The sequence below is a fragment of the Miniopterus natalensis genome, chromosome 14 (assembly GCF_054644295.1).
Source record: "Miniopterus natalensis isolate mMinNat1 chromosome 14, mMinNat1.hap1, whole genome shotgun sequence".
Taxonomy (NCBI): domain Eukaryota; kingdom Metazoa; phylum Chordata; class Mammalia; order Chiroptera; family Miniopteridae; genus Miniopterus; species Miniopterus natalensis.
The window spans coordinates 49,997,360-50,014,855 of record NC_142094.1 but is presented as its reverse complement, the minus strand read 5'-3'; the positions used below and the strand labels follow the sequence as shown (position 1 = coordinate 50,014,855).

General features: G+C 48.4%; 1 protein-coding gene across 16 annotated transcripts in view; it reads right to left on the bottom strand.

Annotated features, from left to right (window-relative positions):
- TCF7L2 (transcription factor 7 like 2) overlaps positions 1–17,496 on the bottom strand; it is a 186,496-nt gene that overhangs the window by 20,463 nt on the left and 148,537 nt on the right. For 13 of the 16 annotated variants that reach the window (XM_087823944.1, XM_087823945.1, XM_087823947.1 and 10 more), the window contains 2 exons: positions 3,818–3,950; positions 1,700–1,802 (listed from right to left, as the gene is read on the bottom strand). In XM_087823944.1, the coding sequence (XP_087680070.1) occupies positions 1,700–1,802; positions 3,818–3,950 (236 nt within the window). The remainder of the gene's footprint in view (positions 1–1,699; positions 1,803–3,817; positions 3,951–17,496) is intronic. The other 3 variants (XM_087823951.1, XM_087823955.1, XM_087823957.1) reach the window with 1 other exon arrangement.

Below are 17,496 nucleotides of genomic sequence, written 5' to 3'. Positions count from 1 at the left end.
TGTTTTGTTGTAATAATTAAAGGCGAAGTCTCGCTTGCTTTAATGGAGCCATCACACTAATTGAGGGCTACACATCCAAAGGAAAACAATAATGAATGTAAATTTATACCAAAATAAAGTACAGTGAATCAAAGGACTTCAGTTGCGCTTTGGGCCTCTTTCGGTATTTAGATCTCGGTGAGAAAACATTAAATTAACAGAGCTTAATTTGTAGCCTTTTGTCAAATTAACAAGTGTTGACAAGAGTTACCGGGGGGGAGAGTCCCCAAGAAGAATTGTGGGTAACCAATAGACAATCACACCTCATTACAATAATTAAAAAATACAGCAACATGCAAAATAGCATCCTCATGAAAGACACACAACTTTTTCTGACAGAGGACTGTCTGAGCTGGCTACTCCTTTTCATCTAGCCTTCAAGTATCTTCCCATCAGCTGAACCGGGCGAGTGACGACTGAGGACCATCGGAGGAGTGGCCCATCCACTGAACAAGAAGCGGGGCGCCGGCTCACAACCGTCCACCCTCCCGAACAAATTAAGGAGAGGGCAATAAACGGAAACTACACTCGGGGCTGGTACTTCGTGTAGCTACTGCATAATACAAGCTGTTTTTCAAAAACTGTAGAATCTGTTCAACTTGAAAAATAAGGGTAGACTGGGGGTGAGGAGTGGGAAACCACTCCAAAATTACATCTTCTTTAAGGTCATGAAGAGCTGTCTTCCCAAGACCCAACGCTGAACGTTTTACCACGATTTATTCTTGTTATGAGTGAACAAATTGTTCTGTGTTTTAACACAGTAGGGATCACATGCACATCACATAAACATGCAGAGAGATATACACAGAAACACGTAATCACAAAACACACATTTCATGCACACACACACACACACACACACAGTATGCTTATGCATCAAAGGTCTTTCTACTCTGATTTAAAAACACTTTTTAAAGCTGTCTGAGGAAGGTTGATGGGTGGGTACTGTAAAAGCAAGAAGGGGGATAGGAAGACAGTTTGTAAAAGGCAGTTTGATGATCTGGGCACCGTGGGGAGCTGTGGCTGACATGGGGCGGCCCCACAGCTGGAGGGAGGCTCTAGCTGGCCGCCCCACCCCTCATAATTAGGGAAAGCACTTAACACGCAGAATCTCAAGAGAGGTGCTGGTTAAATAACACGGAGCGTCTCAAGAGACAAAACCTTCCGCACAGTCGGTGTGAACCCCGAGTCATGGTCACGGTGGTGCTGGGGGTTGAGTGGCAGTGACAGTATAACCCCCACCCGCACCCTTAGATTTCAAAATTGGGTTGTGCCTGTTGCCACTTGCTGCTGCCTTAACCCAACGACAGGGCTCCGGTTTGGGCTGCCACCAGCAGAAAGAGCCGTGGCCAGCTTCGTTGGGCAGAAGCCCTCGGCGCCTTCTGCGATTCCCAAAGCACCTTAAGGACACCTTTGCCCACAGAGACGAACCTAGAGCCTTTGGGACCATGGGTTCAGAATGCTAATGTCCACGTAACCCATCAAATGGCTATGGACCTGCCCTCTCTCCCACAGGGCATCTCAGCGGGCACCTTCCCACGCCCCCACTGCCCTCCCTCACCAACCTTGTCTTCTAACACACACACATATGTGCACAGAAAAAATGATAAGCATGCCCATGTAAGAAACAAAAAGGAAATTAAAAAATGGAACTCCTTACTGTGGTACTAACCATCCTAGCGGATGGGGGATTTGTCCTACGGTGCCGGGCGAGAGCGGGTAATACGGAGATATGTCTGGAGGGTGCGGAGGCCGTGGGATTCCTGGGGGAAGAAACAGCATTTCAGGGACAAAGGAGGGAGAGAAGGGAAGGGAAACTATCGAGAGATGGGGACAGGAAAAGAGCAAAGGGAGGCAACCTCCTTTGTAATCCCAGCATGAGGTTGTTTTCGTGATTATAAGCATAAGAGTTGTTGGTGAGTTTCCTCTCATTGTCCCTCTACCCCAGTTTGAAAGTTGGTGTAGCTCATTCTAGATGGATCGATACAACAGGTAAATGCAGACAGACTCAGAAATGCCATCTTGGGTATTTCTGTCCCGTGTGATTGGTGTGCTTTAAATTTTTTTAATTTTTTTTTAAAATCTAAAAGGTGTGACACATAGTAGGTGATCAAGTAATACTAATTCCTTTTGCCCTCACCACTTGTCCCCCTTCACTCCCTTTAGTTCTAATGACGTACCTAGATGACTCTGGTTTCTGACATACTTTTTGAGTTACAGCTTTTGACTTACTTTCAAAAAAGTTAACTCCTCTAGAATGTCTCCACCCACGCCTAGAAGATGAGCTGGAGGGGGAGCTCACCAAATGCCTGGCGTCTGACTCAAGGGGAAACCCTGAACTGAACAGGCAGGGAGACGCTGGAGACCTGGCGCACTCAACGCTAGACATGGATCCTCTAAAGGACAGTCACCGGGGGAGGGAGCCCCGCCTGCAGGCCGGGTGCTGCGGGCCTGACCCGCAGGTGCACGCCGCGGGGGCACGTCCGCACGCCACGGGACAGCTCCCGCCATCCTTTCTGAGGAAGCAAGAGCACCGGCAGGATTCTGCCACTGAGGAGCTGATCTCGCAGCCGACGTGAGGAGCCCAGGAACAATGCCACAGAATTCAAACGGTATTGAAGGGAATGAGGACTGCGTGTTCGTGGATGAAAACTATTTCTTTTCTTTTTTTTAAATTCATTCAGGAAGCTTTTAATCTGTAAATTAAGTCTCCCTGGGTGACACTTTCATGCAGACCTTGCTTTCTCTCTATTACAAAAACCAAACAGATTAGCCAGGCTTGGACCCTACACCAAGCCATTCGCACACTTGAAAGAATGTTCGCAGAGGAAAAGTAAACAGTCCGCAGACGTTAATCATATGTTTTACGATAACCATTTAAAAGCTATTCCCTGTACTGCCATTATTCAAATGAGACGTTGATGCTGCCGTTCACCCCGGAGCCCGGGCGGCTGGCGGCCTCCTCTAGCCATGCAGCCAGGCTCGGCCCCCACAGCACAAAGGGGGCTCAGAGCCTGGTGGAGACCAGCTAATGTGTGGCTTCATTCAGGGGCAGCGAAGGCCGCCTAACAGGCCGTCTACCTCTGCCCAGCACCAAACAATTCCCTCTGACAAAGTGCCACAAATACCCATTTTAATCCATCCTTCTAATTAACTAGCTGGGAAGAGAAACCTCAGCCAGCAAGATTCACCCTGGCCTTAGCTTCCTCCCAAGACCACCCCACCGTGAGCTCTGGCTATCTGCTCACTTTAAATCTTGTAGGTTCTCTCTTTCCCCTTTGGGAAAAAGGGGTGGAAAGGAGGGAACGGGCTGAAGGATAAGATGAAACTCCTGCCTGAGATCCTATCGGCTGTTGTACGATGCAATGAAGAAACCCTGGGGTTCAGTTTTCACATCTGTAAAATGGGCATGATAACACCCAGGATATCACAGGGAAGGAAGAACCCAAATAAACTAGCACAGAGGATGCAGAGCCCAGCAATGTGGCTTCTTCAGGCTGCACCAAAAAGTCATCATCAGGTGACTGGAGTCCCTTAGCCACCAGGGGCACCAGGGCTTCAAGGAGCCATGGCATCAGGGCTCTTGCACTCCCAAGGAGCTCAGGAGGAGCCCATGAGATGTCTCCAGAATGATTACTGCCTCCAAGTCTTCCTTTTCAACACCTCAGGGAGGAACAGGAGCCCCTCCCCACAGTCCCCTGCCAGTCGCCCCCACCCCTCCCAAGCAGTCCCTCTGGTGGCCCCAGGACCAGGTGCCCTCTTGAGCACACGACCATACCTGTTTTGGGGTCTACGTCGGCTGGTAAGTGTGGAGGCGGGTTTCCGGGGGTGAAGTGTTCGTTGCTGTACGTGATAAGAGGCGTGAGAGGGTGGACATGGTGAGGGTGCTGCACCACGGGCACTTTGTTCGACTGTGGGAGGAGAGGAACAGAGACAGGCACCATCAGGCCGGGGCCCCAGCAGCATAGGGCCCAGGGGCTCCCTGGCCCACACCCTCCCACCTGGACTTTATCAGATGCACTCAGTTCCGCCCGCAGCCCTGGCCCCATCCATGTGTGACAGATGACAGACAGTTGTGAGACAGCTCTCTGGGTAGGTACACTTCGGTTTTACCTCCCCACTGAGCTTGGCTTTTAAAATACCTTCGCCACCACCACCCCATCATGGAGCCCAAGAGTTTGCACTTTTCCCATGGGCAGGCAAATCGGAAGTGGGCACCTAATCTCCCAGGCATCCTGCGTTCCCACATGTGGGGGGATCTCCTGCCCCAGGGCCCCACCAGAGGGACCTTCTGGAGGCAGGCAGGCATCGAAGGGGACTGGCTAAGAAAACCTTCAGTTACAAGAAACCCCAGCAGGGCCCAAATCCCGCCCCCCCCCCCCCGCGGCCTCCCCCCCTTCCCGACCCCTCCCTGCCCCTTCGAACCAGCGGGCAGCGGGCACAGAGTAATTCTTTGCAGAAAGCATGGATGAAAAGCCCACTCCTGGCCTAGCTGGGAGTGTGAACTTTATCAGAAAGCTCTAAACTGCCAGGCAAGCACCTGAATATTTTATGCAGATTACATCAGCCTGATTCATTAGGAATTTCATTAGGAAGTCATCAGGGAAATCTAATAAATTAACTGGATGATGATGAATTGGGCTAATAAAAGGTATTCGTCTTAGAAATGAGCAGTCCTAGAAAACCAAAGGACGGGCACTTTTATGTTTGGGAAGGATGGATAGGAGGAGAGAAGCTGGGGGGAAAAAGAAAAGCATTTTTAAGATTCTTCTAGCTGCCATGACCAGGCCCCCCCCCCAAATTATTCTCTTCTCCTTCCCCCACCTCCCCCACTCTCAGCGCCCCCATCCCCCCCTCCACTACGCGATGCTACCACTTAGCCCAGCAAGATCACAAAGAAAAAATTAAGCTGAAACAAGCGAACTACTGGGCCATTTACTGAGAGTAATCCAATTGCAAAAAACCCTATTCCCAATAGAGGATTTTCACTAAAATCCTACAACAGGGACATTTAACCAGATTAGGTACCAGGGAAGATAAAGAGGCTAGTATTAGATGATGAATGGATTAGAGTCAGGTTTCATTTCAGAACGTGTCTTCATTTCCTTTTATTACTTTTAGGAAGGCACAACTTGCATTAACATCAAGGAAAGGAACTGCATTCAAAGAAGAGAAGTGAGGTTCTTGTGCTGCTCACTGGCGCTTCGAGATCAGGGACCACCAAGCAGTTAGTTCCCCATCCGTTTCTCATCCCCCCCCCTTTTTTTAAAATAAGTGAGGAAAGAGTATTTCCTACCACAGTTAATTGTGGGGAAGGCATCTTTGAAAGGTGCTTCTCACTTTTTCATGAGGATGTTTGGAAAGAAAAATATGACCTTCTTGATGCTCCAGGAAAAAAATATATATCTACAGAAAAAAAGTTCAACACACATGTCCAGCAGCCTGGCTTAACGATGCCTATAAACAATGGACACTTTGGAAGAAAAGGGCTGGCTGGCTGCTCACAAGAGCCTTGCATTGTGAGTTATCAGTTTGCAATCAAAGCACTGAAATTAAAAACACCAAGCAGAGGGAGCTTTGGAAGCCAGTGACACATCCTTTGTAGGCAGCCCTGAAGGTGCGGACAGGCCAAAGCCAGCAGAGTGAGAGGTCACTGCCCCGAGGCCCATGGACGTGCATGGAGGATTCCTTTAGGGACCACTGCTGTTTAGGACAGCTTGAAAAGTAACCGACAGGTAAGTTCCCACTGTGTGCTGGGGTGGAGAGGGAAAGGACAAGTGAGAGGGAGGGAGAGAAAGGGACAGACATGGTCACATGGACTGAAGACCATTAAGAGGAAAGGAAAATGACTTGCTGCCTTCCAGAAGTTTTCCCTTTGCTTGGAAAGATCCACACCTGAAATGAAAGCAAACAGACCAGCCCCAGACAGTTTAAAATAAGTGCAGGAAAACTGTGGGGCCAGAGGGAAGAACCACAGATAGCCCAGGAGGGAAAGGAAGATGGTCACTGAGGGCTGAAGGGTGTCCAGGGAATGGACCGCTGTGCACAACAGAAGGAAGCAAGTGTAAAAACCCACGAGTGGGGTACAAGGGCTGGGAGTGGGCAGTGAAATTTGCAATTCTCAACCCTATCAAGTCAAGCATCTCTCAGGATGTTGATCACAAATTCAGATCCCTGATTCCAGATCTTTCAGTATGGACCTGAGTTGGTAGGTCTGGACCAAGGAGCCAGGCATCTTGGGTCCGCCGACTGTGTCATCCGTGGCTTTCCTGGTCAACCAGGATCCCTTGACCAGAGAGCCACACAGGCACAGACAAGCACAAAGGCCATGAGACCTGAGTCCTAACCGATCAAGTCCTAGTCTATAAGAGAATCCGTGGAAGGGCTTAGCACAAGCCTTCCCACAAGGTAAGCTAAAGAAGGGTGATTTATTGTTACTGTTATTGTTGTTAGGGAGAAACTGGCAATGGTATGGTATTTTGTCTGCGGTACAAAAGTGCCAATTCCACAACTGTCTTTCACTAACAGGAAATGAGGGGGAAACCTTTCTCCGCTTGTCCTGCAAAGAACGAAGACAGCATCTGGGCAACAGTGGAGTGATTTGGGGATATGCCATGATTTAAAAATTAATTCTCCCTTTCCCTTAGATACATATATGAGGGGGATCCCAACGAAAGTTGAGCACCTGTCCTGGCTGCCCTCACCCTCGTATTACTTTGCGCACCTGAACCTCACCAACTGCTTTTTTCCTGTTCAGTCAAAACTCTATAGCACGGGGGGAGTAAGGGGATTTGAAGTTTTAACTGGGCCTTTCCGAGGGAAAACAGACCTGGTTCTCTTTACTGACCATAACTGCCTGCCAGGCCGGTCACTGTGAAACACTGTGGCCACAAGTCTCTCCAGGTTGATGGGTTCCCAGGCAAAGCAGGAATGTGGTCCCTCATAGATGCAAAACCCAGGGTCTAACTGCTGCTCCCTTCAGACCTGCCTGCACCTGGATGGCTTTTGTAACAGGAGGATGCTCTTCTCAAAAATGCCCACATCTCTCTGGCCTCAGAACCCCACAGTCTTTTCTTCGTATGTTGCATTACATCCATTGTTGGGGTGACGTATGTGCCTCTCTTAAGTTCCTTAAGTACAAGGACTGTGTCTTCTAGAACTCTGTGTCCCCTCTCTTGCCCATCCTGTGAGATGAGCACAATCTCATAAATTGCTTAAGAACCATCAAATTGCAACTGCATTACAAGAAGAGAAAACAGAGCCCACCTCACAGATCCATCTCAGCCAGTGGCAGTGCACTCCACACGGAGTCTATGCAGAACCATAGCACAGAGCTTGGGGGCCTTCGGAAACCATCCAGTCTCATACCTTGTTATCACGGGACTGTAAATGGTTTTAGAGCCCACTGCATGCCCATGGTGACCAAGGGGAAATCCATGAATTGAAGGAAGCCCAGGTTTAAATTCTACACCAGATTAGCTATGCAATCTCTCCCAGGCTTTTTCTGTCTATTTCTGTGAATTCCAGATGAGAACTGTGTCTACTTCACAGGGTTGTTGTAAGAAGTTAAGAGATGATGTTTGTATGGTGCTTAGCACAGTGCCTGGCACAGAGCTACACATGGGGTGCAAAGGAAGTTCTGGAAAATACCATCCCATGAATAGTAATAATAAGCACACGATGAAGATGAGGTTTGCTGCCCCTCTCGTCTCTTCTCACTAAATTCATGGGGGAAACGCAGCCACAGACAGTGGTGCCTACTGCAAAGGTAAGGATGCTGAATATGGGGCAAGAGTGTATGGAAGTGTTGTAGCCACCCTTCCTCAGGGGCATGCCCTTCTTAAAAATGTGCTATTTAATTAAAAAATATATTTATAATCTCTTTTGGAAAAAAGTCACTTTATTATGCTAATAAATAAGAGTGTCAACAGAAGAGTTGAAGGTTAAATAAACAGTTCAAGATGACCAAGATCCTTGCAGAACCAGGGTGAGGGCCTTGAAGTCAGAGCTGGTAGAAATGAAACCCACAACCACCCAAATAGGAAATGCTCCCTAGACTTCACACCTTCTCTTCAAACGACTTCCACTTTAAAACAGGTCTTTAAGAACTGGGTTCCAAACTACATCGCCTTAAGATAATTCAGATGTAAGAAGTACCTGTCTTGGGGGAGGGGCATAGATAACCCTCCAGAAATGCACCCAGCAAATCTAGACTAAATTGACAATCGATGCTCGGAGGGTCAGTGGGACAAACACTTTGAAACAGTATCTCCTCCCCCTTTTAGTTTATCTTTTTACAGACAGACCCCAGTGTTTAAGGTAAACACCTGCAACATAAAACCAGGTGCCTTTCAGGTAACTGCTCGATGTAAATATTGAATGTGGCTTCAAAACTACCTGGAGGGACAAAATCTTGACCTCCAGTGATGGCTCACTAACAACATTCAAGGTGATGGTGGTGGCGGTCACAGAAGCTACCTGGAGAGCCTGAGTTACTGGTATTTAACCCTTAAAGAACATGATGAACATCATCCCTGAGCCACAAAAACAGCAGACCTTCACGAAATATTCCACACAAGCTCAGGGGGTCACTCACAGCTGCCCACACGCGTCCGGACCATCAGCACCTGAAACTCACCCATAGAACCTCCTAGAACCTGTCTAGGTGATTTGAGGGGAAGTCAGGGGAGGGACGAGCACTGACCAGGCGCTGTTCCTGAAGCCACCCAGTCAGCACCAGCACAGCTCCCCTGCCCCATTCTGGAGCCTGGGCTCTGTACCCACCTCTGTGCTGGGTGTGACACACTCTAGTCTATTAAGCCCTCACAGTAAACCTATGAAGTAGCTGGCATTTGTTATTAATTCCACACAGCAGGTGAGGAAATCTGCCAGGAGTCACAGGCCTCGGGAGGCGTTTCCAGGCCTCGCGCGCTCACCTGCCTGACTCTACCACCCCTACCGGGCTGCAGAGACTAGCATCGGGATGGGGTTCATTGATGAGCTGGAGTGAGCTGCACCCTGTGAGCTCAGTCTGGGCTAATCTTCCCTACTGGCTGGATGCAGATGCTTCTGGACTCACAACGGGAACTGTCCCCAAACCCCCACCCACCTACCTCTGGAACCTAGACCAGTTTCAGCAAACAATGTCTCCTGTACCCCACCCCTACCCAAACACCCCAAATTAGCACTGGCTCCAGGTTCCCTGCCTCAGCCAGGACACCCTTGCCACAGGGCTCCAAGTACTTTTACAAGGGGTGTCTACAGCATGTGGCTGGTTATGGGAGGCAGGGGTGTCAAGACACGTAATGAGATGTTTCTGCTTCTCCGATACAGATGAGCAACTACAGGGCCCAGCAGGATTCTGGGATAGAAACACATCCTATGTGGTCAGTTCCAGCTGACTAGAAACTAAAAAGAAAGTCAGATCCAAAACTGAACCCATTAAAATGGAGTAAACAATCTCTCTTTAAAAGGAACCCCAATCCTCGCCTGCCTTCTCATCATTAGGGCTTTCTGCTTTCTACATGGAGAAACGGCTGCCATCCAAAGCAACGCCTTCTCCGGTTCTGCTCATTAAGCTCTACGGGCTTCGAGCTATTCTATAACAGTTAAGTTATACAGAAAGCGTCCTTTACCGGCCCTCAAAGAGCACAAAGCCTTCCCACCCAAAGTATTCATCCAATTGTGGGGGGAGGGGAGGTATGGAGGGGGTGCCCCTGTGGCTGACCTTTGACCTCTCAAGAACCCTCAAGCATGGCGTTCTGCAACCTGACCGTGCCACCCTCGTCGCCAAGGGCCCACACACCCGTCTGAACACTGCTCGTGATTTAGAAGCTGGCAAGTGGAAGACGGAGTCAGGCACTCTAGATCCCCCTGCTAGCCCTCCTCTAACCCCAACCCCTCAACCTTCTCTAACTGTGGGGAACCCAAAGGGAATGAAAGCTCGCCATTCACCTCGAAACCTATTAATCAACGGACGCTGGAAACAAATAGAGCCATTGCTCGCCCTGGCCTCTTGGCCGGCCCTCCTCTTCAATGCTCCCCTATTGCTCGCCCTTTCTGCAGGAAAAAAATGGGGCCAGAAAGTGCCTTTACGAGCCCAGCACAATAAAACAAAAGCAGCACAGAGGAGCATTTGTCAGCCTCTCCCCTTCCCGGGGTGGATGGGGAAGGTCTTCAGTGGTCTTAGGTTACCAGGAGGGGACACTGTTCACTCTAGGTTTATATAAAAAAATGGCTTTATAGCTCATTTCCCATGCACTTTTCAGATGCCGCTTACTATGGCTGCACCCAGGCCAATGGCGACCAGCAACACGTTAACAAATGTCACACGTCACTGGAGCCATGGAGTGCTGGGAGAGCTGGAAAGGGAGGGCTGGGGTGAACGAGGGGCTGCTTCTTACTCATTAACAACCCCTTGATGACTCAAATCGTACCTTTTTTTTTTATTTCAGACGACATGCCAGAGAGTGTAGGAACGGTCAAGGAAGGTAAGCCTCCTACTTCAACAACCCATTACCCCAACAATTAACAACCACTTCAGCTGTCTGATCTACCTCCACCTCAAGGAGACACACACAGCAACCTGGATTCAGTCCCACCCCAACGTATCAGGTGAGCATCTGTCTGCTGCACCCCGCAAACCTCCTCCGTGCACAGAGGGAAGGGTGGCAGGCATACTCCCACCCTTGGCCAATGAGTTTCTGCCATCCATTTGCTCTCTCTCCAGAGTCACAGCTATCAGAAGCCCAGCCAGTGAGGACCCATCGAGGGCAGTGCCCAGGGTTCGTTCACCGTTGGACAAAACTCCTCTCTCGGAGACCTCGCCCCTGGCTAATGGCGCTTTGTTTCCCTGGACAAGACTTCTATTGATAGCTACAACCCTGCCTGTTGAAAATAATAAATAGAAAAGAGAAGGCTTCACAGGGTTTGAGTTTTGCTTGGAGAAATGAGGTAGTTAAGAGAAAGGAGGTCTGCAGTGAGATGCAGAAAAGAACCCCCCCCCACCCCCACCCTGCGACTTCAGCACTCAGCCAGCATCCCTTGGCCCAGCTGCTAAGGAATCACGGAGCCACAAGCCTGCAAAGTCCCAGGGCTGCAACCCCGGGAGCCTGGCCCTCTGGGGTGCTGCTTATGTGTTTTGTAAATTATCAATGGCTGGCTCCTCCTCCTTCCCCAATCAAATCCATTTAGACAGCAGCAAGGGGGAGAGAGAAGATTCTCAGTGCCAACTACAAAATTCTGCCGACTCACAGTTTCTCATGTACTCACACAGGCATTAAAATTCTGCTTGCAGGGAAAGGCTTGAACGGGGCAGGCAGGGAGAGAATAAATGTGCAGCCAATTTTCATCCAAGTCCTCACACACATGCAGATACATAGAACTAACTCAAACCATCTTAGGCCCTTGGTCCCCCCCCCCCCCCCAATAATGTAACAACCCAGCTGGTAACACACCAGATTGTCAAGCATTAAGGGTCTAGGGGACCAAATTCAGCTCTTCTTAATGATCTTTTCTTAATCCCCAGAAAGAAGGAAAGGAGAGGTGGGTTGGGCCTGGAGGTGCTGGGGCGAAGGGGCGGGCGTGCGAAGGGGAAGAAGGGGACCCGCTATTTACACCAGGAGAGTAAAGAGGTGCCCCTGCTGTTTGGCTTTGTGAGCCTGGCCAGGGCCCGGCCCCGCAAAGCTGTGCTTTCACAGGCTCCTGAACAATTACCTCCAGTGAAGTTCATTAAACATAATTTATTTCCACTCGTTCTCATTTATTTTCCAATAAAAAGAAAGCATCCTATTGTGCCACCCACCCCCACCCCCACTACCCTTGAAAGCACTTGTGAGCCGAAGTTTGGCCCACCGGGTCCAGGCTGGTCCCTGACAGCGAGTTCCCAGCCTTTGCTTCCTGCCGGCCTCCCTCCAGGAGCCGCAGCGTGCGGGACGTCAGGGATGGGGTGTGGAAGCACCACGGGCTCTCTGTCTGTCTCAGTTCCTCCACCAGGTCTCAGAGATGCAGCACCAGCCACTTCACCCCTAAGACATTTCCCAGGAATCTGCAACCTCCAAGTTCCTGAAAGATCTTCCTCTCCTACTTGGGAATGGCATGGTTAGTGTTATCGTAAACAATCTTGCGGAGTCCTGATGTGCAGAGGATGCTGGGAACTGGGTAAGAGGGCATGGCTGTTTCTAGGAGAGCAGCTTTCAGAAGTGCCAGGAATAAAACTAACCTATTCCAAGTAAAGAAGTCCAAAAGCTCAAATCGAAAACAACTTTAAAAAAATAATGATTTCCAGGCCATGCCCCCCCACCCTAACCCCAAACACAACAACCCAAAATCTACGGAATCCTAAAATAATGGGAAGGAAATCACCAATTTTGATTCAGAGTAAATCAAAAGTACATAACGGTTATTGCATCCTGGGGATTTCGAGAAGGAAGCAGTGAACAGAATCCGATCCCACCTCTCTGATTTATTTACAACGAACAGCTGTATACAAAATGTCTTTTGTTTTTCACATACACCCTAACTTTCACATCGAAACCTTCGGAAAGTCATGCCTGCTACATAATGTCTGATAAAAGCTCAAGAAACAACCATTTCCTTGAGAAAGCAGGCAAATTTCTCCCTAAAAGAGAAGTGACCTGAGTGGAGGGATGACTGTGTTCGTGTGGCCCCAAAGCCATGAATGCCCAAACTCTGGATTCTGCAGGAATTCAACACAAACAGACTTGAAAGGCACACAGTGCAAAGAAGGAATGAATGCACTGTTCTCTCCGTTTGTCCTGTCCATGTCCCAAACATGAGCATCCTTCAATGGACACCCACGGTCCCCGTAAACAAAACACGTAAAAAGGACCCAGAGCTGAGCTGGGGAAAGGAAGACACCCTACCGCTGCCGTCTGATCGCAAGCTGACGAGCTGGAAGTTTAAGGTAACAAGGGAATAAATGACCCAGGCAAAGTTCAGTTTTTAAAAAATCCTCCAATATGTGCAGAAGTATGTAATCTGGAGGGCATGTCAGGATCTCATCACATTCCAAAGTATTACAGAAGGAAAGAATTCCATTGCATAGCTCAGCCGGGCCCCCCACCAGCCCCAAACCACAAAGGGGAGGTTTCCCTGAGAATCTAAGGTTGCAGGCTCTGTTGCTTCCAGAAAATGCCGATGCAGCAGCCTGTTGTGACAATAACAGAGATCATAATAACCGTATCACTGGAGTCTGGAGTTTGCCCTTCGAAAATAACTCCCTTCCTATAAGATATCAAGAATGGAGATTTAGCAGTCACCAAAGCAGAGGGACCAGGATTAAGTAACCCAAGCAGTTTGAGTAAATGAAGATCTGGAACCTTCCCATAATCTTGAAAATGGAAAACTGTGCTGGGTGGGAAATTAGCACCAACACAACTTACCCATTTGCAGTGGCAGCCTGCAGTCTCCTCCCCACAGTTCTCGACAGTTTACACAATCCTACACTGAACTAGAAACTTACACGCAACCGGAAAGGAACACCAAGACTGCATCTGTCATTCCTTCATACTCGACTAGAGAACCAATCTATCCCTTTGTGTTTTAATACAGGATTTATCATGATTTTGAAAACATCAGAATTCATAATCTGTAGTATATTTCATTCCTTCTTCCCTGAGATATCGGATCTGAGAGCTGATCGAACACTGCAAATGTTTCTGTTTGGCCATTCAACAACAAAAATAACAATGAAGATAATTAAGGAATTACCTCCAAATTCAAGAAAATGCCCCTACAGCTTGTGGCAAAGGGTCTGACCCAACAGTTCAGCAGAGTGCAATGTATCCTAAACCCACGATTGGTATTGGAAAGGCCGTCTTCCTAATCAGGAACAGCACAGTGGCTGTCATCGGCCTCTTGCTCAGGTTTCCAAAACACATTTCATATTAAGTTTAGAAAATACAAACAGCACAAGCAAGACTGTAGCCCTAAAAGGCCAGCATCTAAATTTGGAGATCGAAGATAAATACAACCTATGACAGAGCCACAGAAAGTCAGCATTAAATATGAAACCAAAATACACAGTTTACACAAGAGCTGCTACTGTAAAAACCTTATTGCTCAAAAAAAGGAAAACTGTTTTGGGCTTTGAAAAAGTATGCGCTTCTATGAGGCAATGTCATTTTTTTCCCCTTCTCTTTCTGCCAATGGAGCCCACCCTGGTGGGTGAAAGAAAAAAAACATTTATTTCTTAGAAGAAACCCCAAGCCCCACCACCCCCTTCCAGATTCCAGCTTACGCGCACTTGGGGAGCTGGGTCTGCGATGCTATAGAACTGTTAAAGGTTGTGATGAAAGTCGAGCTTTCTCTCCACCCCATCTTTTTTTAACCCTTTCTCCCCCTCCCCCAAAAACTGCTATGAAAAGTACATCATAAAAGGGCACAGCTTGAGTTGACCATTTATTCTCATTTTGTTCTTTCCCAGCGTCTGAATTAAAAAAAAAAAAAAAAAAAAAAAAGGCACAGAGGTTTAATGGTCAAGACCATAAACAAGAACATGAACGCACACGCACACACACGCTCACACACACACACACACACACACACCCCACTACTCACCCAGCAATTCAAATTGAGGTGCCAACTGCCCAACTGCTGGAAGAGAGAGAGCCCGGAGGCCACTGTGCCTCCCTTCCCACTCAAATATTCCATTCCCACTAGAATTGCATCCCTAGGATACATAACAGCTTTGGTTTTCTTTCTCTCCACCTCACAAAAACTTTCTCTGTACCTTCAGGATGGGACTGGGCCAGCTTTTTTTCCCTCCTCCCTTACTGCTTTTCTCACTTCTCTTCCTCCCAGCTTCCCCTCCCTGTATTCCTTTCACTTAAAGAGCTGGAAAAAAACATCTTAAAAGAGGGAGATGGCTCCCAAATTTCTGCCCCGGTATACTCCGAATGCTCGGCGTTCTCGCTCACGTTGCCTACGATTATTTTGTTAATTCTTCCCCCTCCACGTACATCCCTCAAAAACCAAAACCAAAACCTAAAAACAAAACAAAAAGAAACCAAATAATCTAGTTCACTTGCTTGCAGATTATATTTCTTTAAATTGTTCTTCACTTAAAAACTCCTAGTTTCTAATCCGTACCACTACAGAATCCGTGAAGGAAGGGGAAGGCCCATTTTCCCGGCCAGCTCGGGCACCTCAGCAGAGTCCCCTCCCTCACCCGTTACCTTGGGCAGCAGGGACAGAGCCAGCGCTAAGAGTAGCTAAGAAATTACGGTCAGCCATGGGGAAAAGTGATCAACCGAAGGCGGGAGGCAGGCACTTTATCTGCAAGATTGTCAGATCCCTCAAAACAAATTTCTTAGGGAGAGGGCTGCGATGGCAGAGGGGGAGGGAGGAGAAAAGTATATTTTCTTGTCACAGTGACACGGGAGTGACACTTGGTAGGGCCTTGCCTGCCACACGCACACGCTGTCTTTTCCTTCTAGAGGAAGAGACTGTGCCTGAGCGCGTCTCAACTGACCCCGCTGGAAGCAGGACGCAGGCTTCCTGTGTTCACTGGCATTCCGCGAGTCGGAAGGCGAACTCGCTTTCTCACTGCTGAGTTTTGTGAGCATCCCCCAGAAAGAGAGAGAGAGAGAGAGAGAGAGAGAGAGAGAGAGAGAGAGAGAGGGAGAGGGAGAGAGAGCGTGCAAAGGCTAGTCCCTGAACCCCACAAACCCGACTTACTTTTCCTGGGGCTCTCATAGGATCCAGGGCCGGGTACATTTGTGTGGGTTTAACCTAATTGGAGTTGAGAGACTCAGACATCACAGCCTGAAATGGTCCAATTTTACACGAAGGAGGGGAGGGTGGGAGGGTGGCAGCTCCAGGAGGGGTTAAAGACAGAAGAAAGTTGCAAAGGACAAAACTCGCCCAGAATGCCTTTCCTGTCCGAGTGTGAAATCATTTCACTCTCTTCAAAAGCAAACACACAACTCCCATTTGCATGCAGGTAAGAAAACACCCCTGCCGCCGCAAAGGATCCAAAGGATCCCAAACCTGTCTTGCTTGAAGCAAGACCAGTGGCAACGGTTTGGTTTTTTCTGGCGGCAGGACAGCTAACAGAGGAGGAGATGGTTTTAATTTATCAACCGGACTGCCCAGATGTTTATCTCCAAACCCACCACAGGGCTGTTGTCATGACGCTGGTCTTTAAGCAATCTGTTAATACACCGGGACAACTTAATAACCTCAACACCACCCCCCACCCACCCCCAAGAAAAACACAGGCTGGAAGAGCTTAAACGTAACAAAAAAGGGAAGAATTCTTCATTTTCTTCTTTTTAAAAAACTGCTCTGTGGCCCCTCTTTCTGGACTTATGCGGCCTTCCTGTGTGTCAGGCAGCAACCTTTAAGGCCCTTAATACCAAAACAAAACCCTGCTATTTCCCTTTACATGGTGGTAACAAAAGCAATGAGCCTCAGTTTGACAAGTAAAAAGCCCCAACCACACAGTCCCCTAATTGCCTCCCCTCCCTCTATTCACGGGGACCACCACACTCTGCCAGCTGCCTTTGTCGCCCGGGCAATTTCTTAAGTAAACTTCGAGTTCCCTCCCCACTGATGGACAGCTCCCAATCATTCGGCAACAATAACTTATAAAGTGCAGCCAACAGGATGGGCAATTGGGGCTCGGATTTATTTTCTGCCTTTCTCAAAAGACAAGGAGAATGCCAGCAGCAAGATGAGGCAACACATTCCAGACAGACCTCCTCCCCTCCCTCCTTCACCAGAACAGGGAAATCTCCTGAATTTCTTCCCACTGGCTCCTCCTAAGACCCTGCGCTTCGGGATATCTGCTGTCCCGCCGCTCCATCCCAGCCGGACCCCACGGCACCCGCGCTCACAACAGATCCATAAAAAATCAGAAGGTGATCAAATGCTGTAAAGTTCTGTGGGACTCGAAAAAAAGAATAGAAAACACACAAAAAACTTTCCCAAATCAGAGAGAGAGAGAGAAAGAGAGCTTCCTTTCCTTTTAGCATGAAATTACAATCCGATGGAGAAGAAACTCAGGCAGCGGGGACTGTCCCTTATCATGCAAGGGTCCTCACCCACATCGTCAGCAAAGTTTTGTTTTGTTGTTTTAAATAAAGAAGTTTGGGATGGGAGGAAGGGGAAATGGGACTTGGACGAAAATACATGAAAAGTAGAAAAATTCGGGCCCTTTAGGAAAATATTTGGGGATGGATAGGGAGGAGGGGAGCCAGGAGGGTGGAGCGTTTGTGGCTGTGACTTGATGGGCGAAACAACAACAACAACAACAACAACGACGACGAAACCCCCTCCCCAAAAATCCCCATTTCCGAGTTTAACAATGACAAGAACGCAGGTTTCTGTAGTCGCCGGCTAAAAGTTTGCAGCAAAAAAAAAGTAGCGTCCTGTTCTTTTTCTCGTGGCTTTTTTTCAAGGGGAGTCTACAAAGGAAAAAAAAAGAGACCTACT